This window comes from Manacus candei, unplaced genomic scaffold (genome assembly GCF_025592945.1).
Source record: "Manacus candei isolate 608988 ecotype Guabito, Panama unplaced genomic scaffold, ASM2559294v1 h1tg000027l, whole genome shotgun sequence".
Taxonomy (NCBI): domain Eukaryota; kingdom Metazoa; phylum Chordata; class Aves; order Passeriformes; family Pipridae; genus Manacus; species Manacus candei.
In genome coordinates, this window is record NW_026138075.1 from 7,899,141 (window position 1) to 7,912,452 (window position 13,312).

The following is a 13,312-nucleotide window of genomic DNA, read 5'->3' on the forward strand; positions in this document are numbered from 1 at the left end:
AACTGTTTGAAACAGAAAATTTTGTAGTTCAGATTAAGCCAAATCTGAAAAAGTATTTCTCTGAAGAAATAATCTAATGTTTCTGCATACTATTATAAATCTCTTGTGTATGTGTATAGGAGATAGAAAGCTCTATTAGTGATATTTTGTATTCTATAACCAGATTTTGTTCTGGCTTGTTATTTTAGAATATTTATTATACTCTTTGATATATTTATTTATTTTGGGGATTTTTGTATTTATTTGTTTGTTTTGGTTTTAGACTACTTTTTTAGAATATTTTATTTATTATAATTTTTCTCTTTTTTCTCTTTGCAAAGTGTCTAATAAAATCTATTGCAGTTGAGGATGCTCTGCAGCTTTCTATTTAAGAGATTGTTTGATACTGTTTTTCCACTGTGTTTCTTATCGAGCAGAGTTTTGTCAAGGTGTTAATGAGGTACATTCATTCTTCCTCATCAAATTGTGTGTTGTGAGCCCATAAATTGTCTAAATATGAAAACCACCATCCTTTTCTCTTGTTTCTTTTTGATTTGAGAAAAAATTTAGTATAACAACTGACAGCAAGAATGATACAGGGTTTGGTTTGTTTGGGTTTTTTTTCAGAAAAATGTTAAAACTAAGGAACAATTTAAAAATCATGCTCGCCAAGTAGAACTAGTTCTAACAAGGTCTTCCTGTGTCTTTCTGCCTTTTGTAGAATGGCAAGAAATGCAAATGATGATGGTGGTGGAGATGATACTAGCTTTAATTTCAGCTGGAAAATGTTTACAAGCTGGGACTACCTGATTGGCAATCCTGAGACAGCAGATAATAAGTTTGCCTCCATCACAACAAGCTTTAAGGTAAAACAGAGCTCACTAAGGAGAGGTAACAATATTTGTCTTTTACATTAATGTGAATCAGATGGAACTAAGGCCAAGTGTAAGTTGTGCCTGGGGCCTAGAAACTTGAACTCAAACTGGCATCATACACTTCTGAATCTGAGTCTTTGTGCCTTGTCATCTTATTTTTTCATTTTAATTTTGGAAGAAAAGGGTTTATCATGTTTTGTGTCCTCCGTGCTGACAGCACAAGCTATAGAAAAATTATTCTACTGTAAAAATAGTATTTTCCTTTTTCTCATCTCTGATGACTTCCAATTTCTATGGTGCTTGTCTGGAAAAATTTTTTTTGGATGTTGGTCATATATTGCTAACCTCACATTACCACCTTCTCTTGTTACAGAGAAGAGATATAAAATAAAATAATAGAATCATCTATAAAGGGCTTTTTATCATGTCATAAGAATTGGCCTCAGAATTTTGAGTGTATACCTGCTTTTCAGTAAGAAAAGAAGATTACTTTCCTTGCACAATGTAATGTTTTTATTTTCAAATTAATTACGAAATATAGCCCAATTTGCAAAACAATGTAAGATGTTCTTAGGCCTCTTTTCACTGTACAAGTATGTTGATTTCAAGAGTCACTGTGTGAGGAATCTGGGGCAAGGAGCTAGATGCATCACAGTGAAAACAGTGAAGGGGATATATTCCATATGTTGAATGTGAAAGAATGAGTTTCCACACTGGGGTCTCTGGGACATGTCTGTGTATCATGTAAAGGAAAATTTATTTTTCCATGTAATAATATGCAGGGAATACACTGGCAAAGTGTTGCCAGACAATGAAGAAGATGCTAGGCTTGAGTGTCACTGACAACATGCATGAGGGGAGCTGGAGGACTAAGCACCAGCTGCACTGCTCAGTTGCACACACCACCTTTCCTGTCCACAGTAGGGATATTGCCAATTTACCAGCGCCTCCTGCCCATCTTCTCAACTGCAGGCATAACAGATAAATGCAGTTAAAGTCAGCGTAAGTCATCAAGAAAAGATCCTAGGAAAACAAATACTGAAGAAATACATACTTAAAGCACTGAAACTGTCAGCTTTCCCTGTCTGCCTATTAGAGTCAGATACTGAAAGATATTTGGGAAAGATAACAAATCAATTGAGACAAAGGCTTAATTTTGAGAAATAAACTCAGGAAGATTTACAGTGATCCTTGCAAATGAGCAAAGAATCTCAGAGATAAAGGGTGAAGTCTTGACTTGGGTGAGGTCATTGGAGTTCTGTTCAAAAGCTGCCGCAATCTCCTTTCATTTATGTGACAAATGCAAGCTGTAAAAAGAGCAGAGCCATGCAGGGCAATTATTACAATGCAGGAGTTCAGCTTCCCCTCTGGGCAACTTATCTCTGTAACCAAACTCCCTTTCATGAGGACACTCCACAGTAAAAACTCCTTCTGCAGCAAAAAGCTGGAGACTAGAGTTACACCAGTCTTAATATTTATCAGTCATGGCCAAGGGTAAATGTGGGGCAAATATTCTATTCTGAAGTCTGAAGGTCTGCACTGTCTGCCTCTTCTGGGATTCCTACATCTGGACCGTATTTTTTTTCCCTCCAAATTGCTGACTTTCAGAATGAAACTTTTTCCTCTTTTCTCACGAATGCACATTTTTAAAGTGTGACAGTTCCTTTGCTGACAGATAATCACACTGTGTCACTCAGCCACATATCACCTTGCAAGCTGACAAAACGTACTAGTTCCTTCTTGTCACATGAGTACAAGTGTAACAAGACTCAGTGGGGACACGCTCAACAAAGGCAAAGCAAACCCTGGGAGCCAAATCCCCAGAATTTACCAAGGCCTAAACAAGACTTTATGAGATAGTATAAGCTCATCTCAAAACATGAAATGCAGATGTGCATTTGCATCTTTATAATTTATTTAACTGACTTCTAACAATTTAGGAAGTAATATGGGGCCTTCATCATTAAAGTATTTGTAATATTTTTTTCTTTCTAACAAGTGCAGGAAGCAATCGTGGAGGAGCAGGAGAGCCGAAAAGAAGAAAATATTCACTTGACTCGATTTCTGAGGGTTCTTGCTAACTTCTTAGCCCTATGCACACTTGCTGGAAGTGGCTACCTCATCTTTTTTGTTGTCAGAAGATCCCAGAAATTTGCCTTGGAAGGTCTGGAGAACTACGGGTGGTGGGAAAGAAATGAAGTTCGTGCTAGCATATTTCTATGATAGATGTGGTTTGAAGCTGTGTTCCTCTGCTTTGCATGTTGCATTTTTTTCCTGATATTTAAAAATTCTGAGTATGGGTGGTAAATATCTAACAAAAGAATTGCTTTTGACTCCTGCTTCATAAAATTTCTTGGTTGCTTCTTCCAAACGTCAATACAATGCTTTGTATTTAGTTTCCATTTGAGGCCATTATGTTTCCTCTTCTGTGCTCTTAAGATTGTTTTCCAGACACTCTATGAGTTCACAAGCTCTACGCAAGGAACCCAGTTTCCTGATGCTTTCCTCTGAGACTGTCCCAAGCAAAGTGACTGGTGTGTGGGCACAAAATTATCTGGGGCCTCATGGATACAACTCTGCAGCGTAGAAGGAGGTTGAAACTCAAGCCTTCCCATTCCATCTGCCCTATCCAAGGGTCCTATACAATTTCTTTTTGCCTAATCTGTGCCTAATGCTACTATATCTTTGAAAATATATGAGAAAAGTTTATACTTTTGAAATTTAGAACCCCATCATGGTTTTTATATTTTGAAAAATCAATATGTTGCGTTCTGTCTCCTTAAAGCTTTGCATTTTCATTTGTAATAATTTCTCACTTTTCAACTTTCAAATTGCTGTGCCTCATTTCGCTTTTTATGTTAATAGCATCTGTTCCCCAAAATTAGAAGTGCTTTGGAGATGGGGAGCATGAGCAGTCAAGGCATGGAAAAATGGAGACAGAAAGCAAATGAGAAAAAACAGACATAATTCAGATATGTGGTAAAAAATATAGAAAATAATAAAAATATAGAAAGTGAATGTTTGAGAGAAAAAAAAGCAGTACCTTCTGTCCTGCCTCTCACATGTAACAACAAGAAAACTTTCAATATAATTAACAGGTACTATATGTAGTACTGCCCAAAGAATACACCTTTTCTCCTAAAATATGTTTACTATGTATTCCAGTATGAGAACTAAGGGACATAAAATAAATTAAGTAGAAGCCAGGTTCAGAAAAAGCAAAAGGGAAGGAATGGTAAATGATGGATGCCAGTGCTATGGGTACCAAAATTTACTTTTGTGTGAAGGAAGATTTATATAAGGCATAAAAGAGAAATACTCTGTGTGTTACTTGATGCATAATGAACAGACCTGAATGAACAAGTTCCCAAACTTAATGTAGTTGTAGTCTATGACTTATTCATATATGTTTGTCCTGTTATTGCTCATCCCTGGGTACCTGTTGGCCTCCACCAGCCTTTGGTGTGACCCAGAACATCTCCTCTTATGCCTCTGGGACTTGTTCCCTTGGGAGAATATGAGACACCGGAGTCAGTGAGGATTTTGATTTAAGACTCTTCAGCACCACAACAAGACCCAACATTCCTATTGATAAACAGGATACACATCCGGTTACAATTAGTCTGAATTTTAGTAATTTGTGGTTAGTCACACTATCTGTAGTTGACTTGTTGCCATTTTGGGCCATATTGAGCATAATTTCTTATGTCTGATGGTGACTAAGACAGTGTGGTATAAACTATGTTAGATACTTTGAAGACCTTAAGATCAAGTTTGTGCAGTTAAGTACAAAGAGAAATTAATGAATACTTTTACGACCAAACTCTCATCACCTACTATAAGCACAGAAAATAGGACAATTCTCATAAGTGATAATTTATTCAAAGCACTAATGTATGAAACTCAACAGAACTGTTAATATAATAAGGTAAAAGGTAGCAGTCATTCAAATGTAAATCCTGTCTTTTTAAGTTATAAATCCAAGTGATGCAACAGATGATAGCTACAAGTTTTTAGTTGGTTGTTTCTCTTTTGAATGTTATGAGTAACAGTGACTTATTACTTTAACAAGATAATCCTAATTACAAATAACGCTATCTAAATAAATAAATAAATAAACATCAGTGAATTCCTGTAATCATTAATACAATATCTACATATTTGTCAGGGGGTGCCACAATCCATGCACAGAATACACTAATTGCCTACAAGTGCAAAAAGCCCCCAAACTCATTTGTTAGCTCTAGAAGTCATTAAAAACCAAGAATCTAAAAACAAAAAGAAAACTATTTACTTCTGTTCATCAAGAACACCAGTCAAATGTACGTAAATTTTTAGTAGTAGGAACATACACATTTGCAAGTGAGTGAATTTATTTGTTGGTTTAGTGCCTTTCTGCTGCCATATTATTTCCAAGAAGCAAGAACAGTTTTAACTCTCTTGGCAGCAGAAAATCAGAATTTTTAAAAAGTTTATACTTGTTCTAGCAAAATGGATTCAAGCATGGCTCAGAAAAGCTTGTTGCAGAACAATTAGAAGACTACGGTCCTGTGAACAATTAATTTTTTTGTGACTAAATCAAGTTATTCTTCTTAGTTGTTCTGGTATGATGAATCTCAAATAAACATCTTTGTGCTTTCTAACAACCTTTATAACTTAGAAACAAGTTATAACAAGAAAATATCTCCTGTTTATTGTTTATTGTTTTTAGTCCCTTACAGACACATGTTTTGTAATACAGTGTTATTTCACATTGAAGGTAATTAACTGCACTCTTAAACTTTTTCATTCCTTTTCATTTATGGCTGGCAAAATTAATTAGAACAACAAGGTTCAAGTAGACTTGAAATAACTTTCAGCAATCACTTAGGAATGTCACATTACTGGAATGCCTCACTCCTCTGTAGCATTTATAAGTTATGTTGTATTTTTAATTTTCCATAAAAACTAGTTATGTCTTGTGTTCTTTGTTTTGTTTTGTTCCAGTAAAATTGTTCCATTTCCATACTGCTAAGATGATGAGTTAATTTTATTAGAGGTTTCTAAGAAAATCAGGCCGAAAGAAGAGGGACTGATTTGAATTTTCTTACAAACTGAGGAGATGAGATATGAGATGGAGAGCTGGGCCATATGAAATCACCAACCACATGAAATTTAACAAGAATAAGTGTTGGATTCTGCACATGGGATAGGGTAATCCTGGGTATACGTACCAGTGGAAGAATGAGAGGCAGGGGAGCAGCTCCAGAGAAAAATATCCAGGGGTTTGAGTAGATGAAAGTTGAATATGAGTCAGCAGAGCACTGTCAGCCAAAAGGGACAATGATGTCCAGGAGTGCATCAGGCACAGGATCGCCAGCAGGTTGAGGGAGGTGATTGTCTCACTCTGCTCTGCACTGGTGCGTCCCCAGCTTGAGTCCTGTGTGCAGTTTGGGTGCTTCAATAGAATCAAAATATTAGAGCATGTCCAGAGTGACCAAGATGGTGAAAGGCTTTGATGACCAGACTAAAGAGGAGCAGCTGAGGTCTCTTGGCCTGTTGAGCTTGGAGAAGAACAGGCTGAGTGGTGATCCCATCAAAGGGCAGCAGCAGAGGGGCAGACACTGAGCTCTCTCTGGGAAACAGCAACAGAGCACAAGGAAAGGGAATGAAGCTGCATCAGAGGAAATTCAGATTGGACATTAGGTAAAGGTTCTTCACAGACAGTGTGGTGAGTCACTGGAACAGGCTCTCTTGTGAAGTAGTCAGGGCACTAAGCTTGTCAGAGTTCAAAGAGTGTCTGGATGACACACTTATTTATTTGGCTTTCTTTGGGCTCTGTGGAGAGCAGGGAGTTGGACTTGATGATCCTTATGAGTCTCTTCCAACTTGAGATACTCTGTGATTTTATGATTCTGTGACATCTAGAATTAATTTTAGGTGAGATCTCAGATAAATTAAATTTAGTGCAGTATTTTTGTAGGAAAGCTTTTTATAGAGTATCTGTCTGTCTTTGGGGAAGATGTGGTAGAGATGATAGCATAAACCAGTACTAGAGATAGGTTTTGTTAAGTCCTGTTAGAGTAGAATTTTAGTTAAATTGTAGATTATGGTCAGAATAATTAACATTTGAATATTTTTGAAATTTATGTGAAATGAAAAAAAAATCTTATATCCATCTAAAGTAGATTGCAACTGACTTCTCAAATCTTTCTTCCTTTGTGAAAACAACTTGTGATACTTAAGACTGGATTTTGGTTTTTATTAAATCAAAACCCTAATGTGAAGTAGTAATGGCTTTTTCATCCAAATAAATAATAATAGAAGAATTAATTTCTAACATTTCACTGTAAACTTTTTTCTCCCCTTCCTCCACAGGTGAACATGGTTATGTCACTTTTAGGAATGTTCTGTCCAACTTTGTTTGATGTAATCAGTTCTCTGGAGAATTACCACCCTCGAATAGCTCTAAGATGGCAGCTGGGACGGATCTTTGCCCTTTTTCTTGGCAATCTCTACACTTTCATTATCGCCCTAATGGATGAAATCAACCTCAAGGCAAGATATTTACTACCCTTCACTATTTTTAACATGCCACTGGGCAAGAACGAGGAAATGAGGACTTCCAGTCAATCACAGGCATGTCAGTGAAAGATATACTTTTCTTTCTATACTTAAAGTACATCCATGCCTGAACTATCACGGGAATCTTGGAACAGAACACACTGAGAGTTTGTAACAAGCTCATGCTGGTTTTTTTTTTTTTTTTGTTGTTGTTGTTTTTTTCTCCCAATTTATTTTTTTACTTAGTTGGAAGAAGAAAAGATAGTCAAATATAACATGACAATATGGGAAGCCAGTCTGTACAATGGTACTATTCCAGAAAATTCGACTGCTCCTCCAATACAGGTGGACCCTGCTGATGTCCCCAGAGGGCCATGCTGGGAAACAATGGTGGGACAGGTAATATATCTCCTTTGAGCTCATATTTAAAATAGGTCAGTTACACAATATGATGTCCAAACTCTCTTTATTTCTGCTAGCGTGTCATTAAGGTGGGAAAAGGTGAGCAGAAGCAGATGTGGGACCTTTTCTTGAACTAAAATTTTTAAAAAAAATTATTTTATTTTATTTTGAACCCTGTCTAGAAGGAAATTCTTTCTCCTGTTAGTTGACAGCATTGAAAACATTTATTTTTTTACCCTTCTTTTCACTATCCTCTTGACTTATCTTCCTCTTCCTGATTCCATCTTTGTCTTGCAAAACTAGTTTAGCAATTTTGAAAAACAAGGACATGTGTGCAAGACAGCTCTTACAGCAGTATGCTTTTGAGAAGTTGTCTCTGTCTTTAGCATACGTAAAATAATGTAAAACAACAATAGTGATTAAATGGTAAATCTGCTCAACTATTTTCTTTGATTCAGTTGAGTATTTATTCATATTAACCCATCAATATAAAATGTGGTTTCCAAACAATTTTCTAACATATTCTTTTCCTCTGTTTGATCATACTTTGCTGTTATTGTTCTGTCCACAAAAACAAATTCAATTCTGAATCACTTTCGCTGTTTCTCCATCACTCTGACAATTTGTCCTCCTGAATAAATCACCAGCAGGGAGCATATAGGGAGAAAAATCAGACCCTCTATTCATTTCACTGATGCTGAATAATAAGCTAACACCAAGAGCGCATCACTGAAATAACTTTCCCCTTAATTTCAGATCAGGGAGAGTAATAGCTTTTTGGACTGTTGAGGTAAGCTTTGGACTACTGGGCCTGTTACAATAGGCTTTAGTGGAACATACCAAAATAAAAGTAGAGGAATGAGGATTTGCAGCAGTTTAAGATATTGGCTCAGATTTCTGTTATAGCAGCAATCTTGGCTGGAAATCTTTCCCAGTCTAATCATTCCCAGGAAGTCTCATCTGAAAATATAAGCACCAATTAGAGTAAAGGATACCTCTAGCAAATGAGGGGCAGTATTTCCCTTGGCCTATTACAGAATAAGTGATTGTAGAGGAGGATCAGAGTCTTTTCCATGCTGAAGCAGGATAATCACAATTACAGATCTAGTCCAGTATTTCATTATTATTGTAACTATTAATTACGTAAATATATTCTTAAAAGAGAATATTGCTCTAAACAGGAATTTGTGCGCCTGACAGTGTCTGACACGATGACAACATACATCACGATTCTAATTGGCGATTTCTTGAGAGCTGTCTTTGTTAGGTTTTTCAATTACTGCTGGTGCTGGGACTTGGAGTATGGATTTGTAAGTATCTGATTTTAAATGTCTTTGTTATCTATTACCTCACATTTATGTAAAAAATTGCATTTTCCTTTCAATCCTACAGTTAATTTTTGGATAGACACATTATCTTCAAAATCCCTGTGTTAGTTTTTCTTGGCATTTGTATATGCTCTAATATTTGTCTTATTATTTAGATTCTTGTAACTTAAGGAGTTTTAGAATGTATCTGATTGTATAAGAGCACTGAGTACATATTTTTCACATGTTTATAGTTTGAAGACTTGTTCTCTCTTCCACATAATACAATTGCATTGATTTCTATGGGAGGTGGGATAGGGTTTTCTGGCACACAGTGCTTGTGGAGAAATATAGGAAAGATCCTGTTCTAGAAATCTTATTATATATATATTTTTATTAGAATTAATTTAGCTTAGATAAAGTTAGTAAGGCTGGTAACTTAGTAAGGTTAGTAACTTAGTAAACCTAGTAACATAAGAAGTATAGAACTTTTCACTTGGGAGTTGAGACTTTCACACTTTGACCTGATCTAGGCTAAATTTGCCTGCTAAATATATACTGTAAGATTTGATGCTGCTTTTCATCCTTAAATAGTAGTCATGGTATTCTAAAAGCTTGTGAAGTTCCTGAGGACTCTTTAGTACAGAAAAGAGCAAAGTAATTTAAGACTATCATAGGTACCTCTGCATAACCAGTCATCATAGCTGTTCTGCCATAATTATGTCCTTCTTCCCTCAAAATTTTGCCTTCCTAAATGTAGAAATTGCTTGCTTTATTAAAAACTGGAAATGTTAATTTTCCAGAGGAAGAGAAAGTTTTGGTATTTTCTACTAAAAAACTCAGGTATCTGATACAGCAATCACATTGTTACTCACTGGCTCCTACAAAATTTCAACATTGTTTAAAGGTTTTACATTGTGCCTCAAATAGTACTGGTATAAGGCTGGAGAGAGACTACCAGACAGCCAGGTTGTGCACAAACAAATTATAACTCTTGCAATATCAAAATCAAATGGAGGAGTTTGAATACAGCATGGGCAGAAAAATTGCCAACAAGACATCTCCTCATAGGGAATCCTGGAACCAACTTATAATTGACTTTTTTAATTGGCAGTATATAAGACTGTCTATGATGGTCTGGTCCATTACAATCTGCAGGTCCAGTAAACTGCTTGAAACAACAGATGGAAGTAGAAGTTGAAACTGGAAATCACTGAATTTCTGTAAATATCTGATCTTAAAAGACTCCTTAGGAACTAGTTATACTTATGTCTCTGTGGCTAGTGGTCATGGATCCATTAATTTTTAGACTTTTTCTATATCCTAAATATTTTGACAATCAAGATATCCTTCGGTGAAGAATTCCAGGAATTAACTGACATGTTGTGTGGAAAAACTGCTTTCTTTTATGTGTTTAAAAATTAGATTTCCAATTATTTATTTGTTAATGCTAACCCCTATGTTATGAAGAGCAGTCATACATTATTTGATTCTGTGTGATCCTATTAATTCTCTCCATGTTGCTTTTGATATTATATCTTATACAGATCTTGTTAGTTTACAACCTTTCAAGTTGAATATTAGTAATCTATTAAATTGTTACTTGTATGGAAGCAGATTCATAAATACATGCAACGTAAGCAGATCACTGTAAACATATGCCCATGTGTATACATACACAAAACTACACAGAAAACCTCTAGGGACCTCAAATATTCCAACAATATAACATAGTATAAGTCAAAATTATGGCTTTAATTGATGATTTCAATAGAATAACTTTGTTGTTCAGCCATAAGGGAATAGTTATTTTTGCGTCTCATGCCCTTTACTCCTTCTATCAGTCATCAGCATAATTGATACTTAGAAATCACACATTATCTGTGGTCTTTTTGTCCTCCAGTATGGTGATTCATGCAAGTCACCAGCTGTGATGTAGCAATACTCTTTTATGAGAAAGGTGAGTGAACAAGATCTTCTGAGGATGCAAACCATATAAATAATATGTTTGAAACAGATATTTAAGTGCAAACAAAAAGTTTACAGCCACAATTTCTTACCGGAAAGTTTTCTTCTGGTGCATATGCACACATACTAATGTGTATGGATGCATTTCAATTGTTGCTTAAATTCAGTGTATTAATTGTTTGCAAATGGAAACGTTCATGAATAAGAAATTAATAATTAGGGCAAAAGAACTGATGTAGAAATGATGAAAGATTTGTAGAAGCAGAATGAAGGGGTCAAATGAAGAGTTCAGAAACATAAGACTAAATAGTTTTTGTGGCATGTCTCTACACCAGAAATAAAAGTATCTGATACAGGGCTTTCTTCAACAGACAAATCAATAATGACACTCCATGGCTGAATTTTAAAATAAAAATTAAAATCAAACACACTTGATTTATAGATAAGATATTCATATTAAGCAAGGAAAACGATGATTGGCAAAATCTATCAATGCTTAAAAGAAATTCCTCAACAGTATAACTGCTGAAATATGAAAAATAATGCTGTAGTTCAATCAGGTATTCAATCACACTAAATCACATTAATCACATTGAATATCATGTCTGGTACTGTATTAGAAGACACATTACATGACCCCACTAGCCACTCCAACGAAAAATTTCTGAATTTTTGCTTTAAAATTTACCCAGTAACCAGAATAATTTTTAATTCTCCCTTGGCACGTTCCTCTGAAGAAATATCAAAAAGATTTTCAATAAAATACTGCAAACTATCAAAAAGACTGCCTTCTGCCCCTGAGTTATACTATTTATTTTGTGATTCGCTGATAAGATGCAGCAAGAGGCCTTGTAAAATGATGCCAGTGTACTACTGCTGTAGGAAGTGAGAGTTTTAATCTACTGTAAGTCATCTTAAGTACCCTTCTGCAAACCTAATGAAAACATCTGTATCATTTCTTTCAGCCATCATATTCTGAGTTTGATATAAGTGGAAATGTGCTGGGACTGATCTTTAACCAAGGCATGATCTGGTAGGTGTGACAAAGCATGTTGCATCTGCAGGATGGAAGGATTTAGCTGTATCTGTGAAGGATTCTACTGAAATCCTGATCATGTCCCATTTCTTTAGTTTGATGGAAGTATAATGAAATATATACCAAACTCTGGTACACTGCAATCAGTGAGAACACTTCAAAACTAGTTCTGGGCTAAGATTTTGGGACCAGATACATCAGGGGTTTGCAATGAATTGGTAAGACCAACCAGTAAACAGCTGCATAGATTAATCTTATACTTTTGTTGTCTGACTGCTTGCTGTACTGTTTAGCTTTGAATTTCAGCCTTTCAACATACCTTACCAGTCTTTTCCCATGTTTCCTGTGGAAAAAGGCCTTAAAACAAATGTATTTACACTTAACTGTGCAGGCATGTGAATGTGCAAACAATGCTACTTGTTACAGAATCTTAGAATGCCACAGAAATACAGACAAGGGGCTGCAAATATCTTGCAGTCCCTGCAACCAAACCCCGCTGCGGGGTTGCACTGGGAACCTGACAGTGGCACTGTGTGTTCGTTCACATGGAGGATTTGAGGATTTATCACTGTGGATGACCAGGGCCTTGCCACCCCTGGCCTTGCAGTGATGGCATGCTGTAAGTAGGGCTGGACAGAGTCCAGCCCTGTTGCTGGCATCTGAGGTATTCACATTGTGTCCTATATCTCACAAAAGCAGCTCAGCTTTGCAACTGGCATCTTGTTATCTGCCTTAGGACTGCCATTCCAGTTTCTGGTAGGAAACATTTCTCATCAAAATGATGAGGCTCCAGCATAAACTCTATTTACCATTTGATACTTGCCAATTGATGTCACTAATACTTTTGACTGCTGTAATAAACACTTTGGAAGATAGGCTGAAAATCATTCTCTACAAGACAGATGTTGGGGACTGGGTGAGGGACTTGATTCCTGATTATTCCCTAACAAAACTTCTATACACATCTATCATTTTTATACTTCATTACATGTACAGACTCTGTGTACACTAAGCTGCCATGCTCCAATATATACTGTCTGACACAGAAACTGGGACTTGTGCTTTTGTGATTCTATTTAGATACAAAATCCTTCATTTTACTACTTATTGCAGAGCTGGGACCACATTTTCATGCTAATTCATATTTGCAGGGCTAAGGCAATGGAGCTGTGGTGTTTTTCAAAATAATATCTGATGATTTA

At 36.0% G+C, this 13,312-nt stretch overlaps 2 protein-coding genes across 3 annotated transcripts in view; both read left to right on the forward strand.

Annotated features, from left to right (window-relative positions):
• ANXA1 (annexin A1) overlaps positions 1–13,312 on the forward strand; it is a 360,547-nt gene that overhangs the window by 177,026 nt on the left and 170,209 nt on the right. The window lies entirely within an intron of this gene.
• TMC1 (transmembrane channel like 1) overlaps positions 1–13,312 on the forward strand; it is a 54,840-nt gene that overhangs the window by 32,246 nt on the left and 9,282 nt on the right. Inside the window, exons 10-15 of the mRNA XM_051789360.1 lie at positions 701–845; positions 2,859–3,053; positions 7,212–7,391; positions 7,644–7,796; positions 8,981–9,109; positions 12,040–12,107. Of these exons, the coding sequence (XP_051645320.1) occupies positions 701–845; positions 2,859–3,053; positions 7,212–7,391; positions 7,644–7,796; positions 8,981–9,109; positions 12,040–12,107 (870 nt within the window). The remainder of the gene's footprint in view (positions 1–700; positions 846–2,858; positions 3,054–7,211; positions 7,392–7,643; positions 7,797–8,980; positions 9,110–12,039; positions 12,108–13,312) is intronic.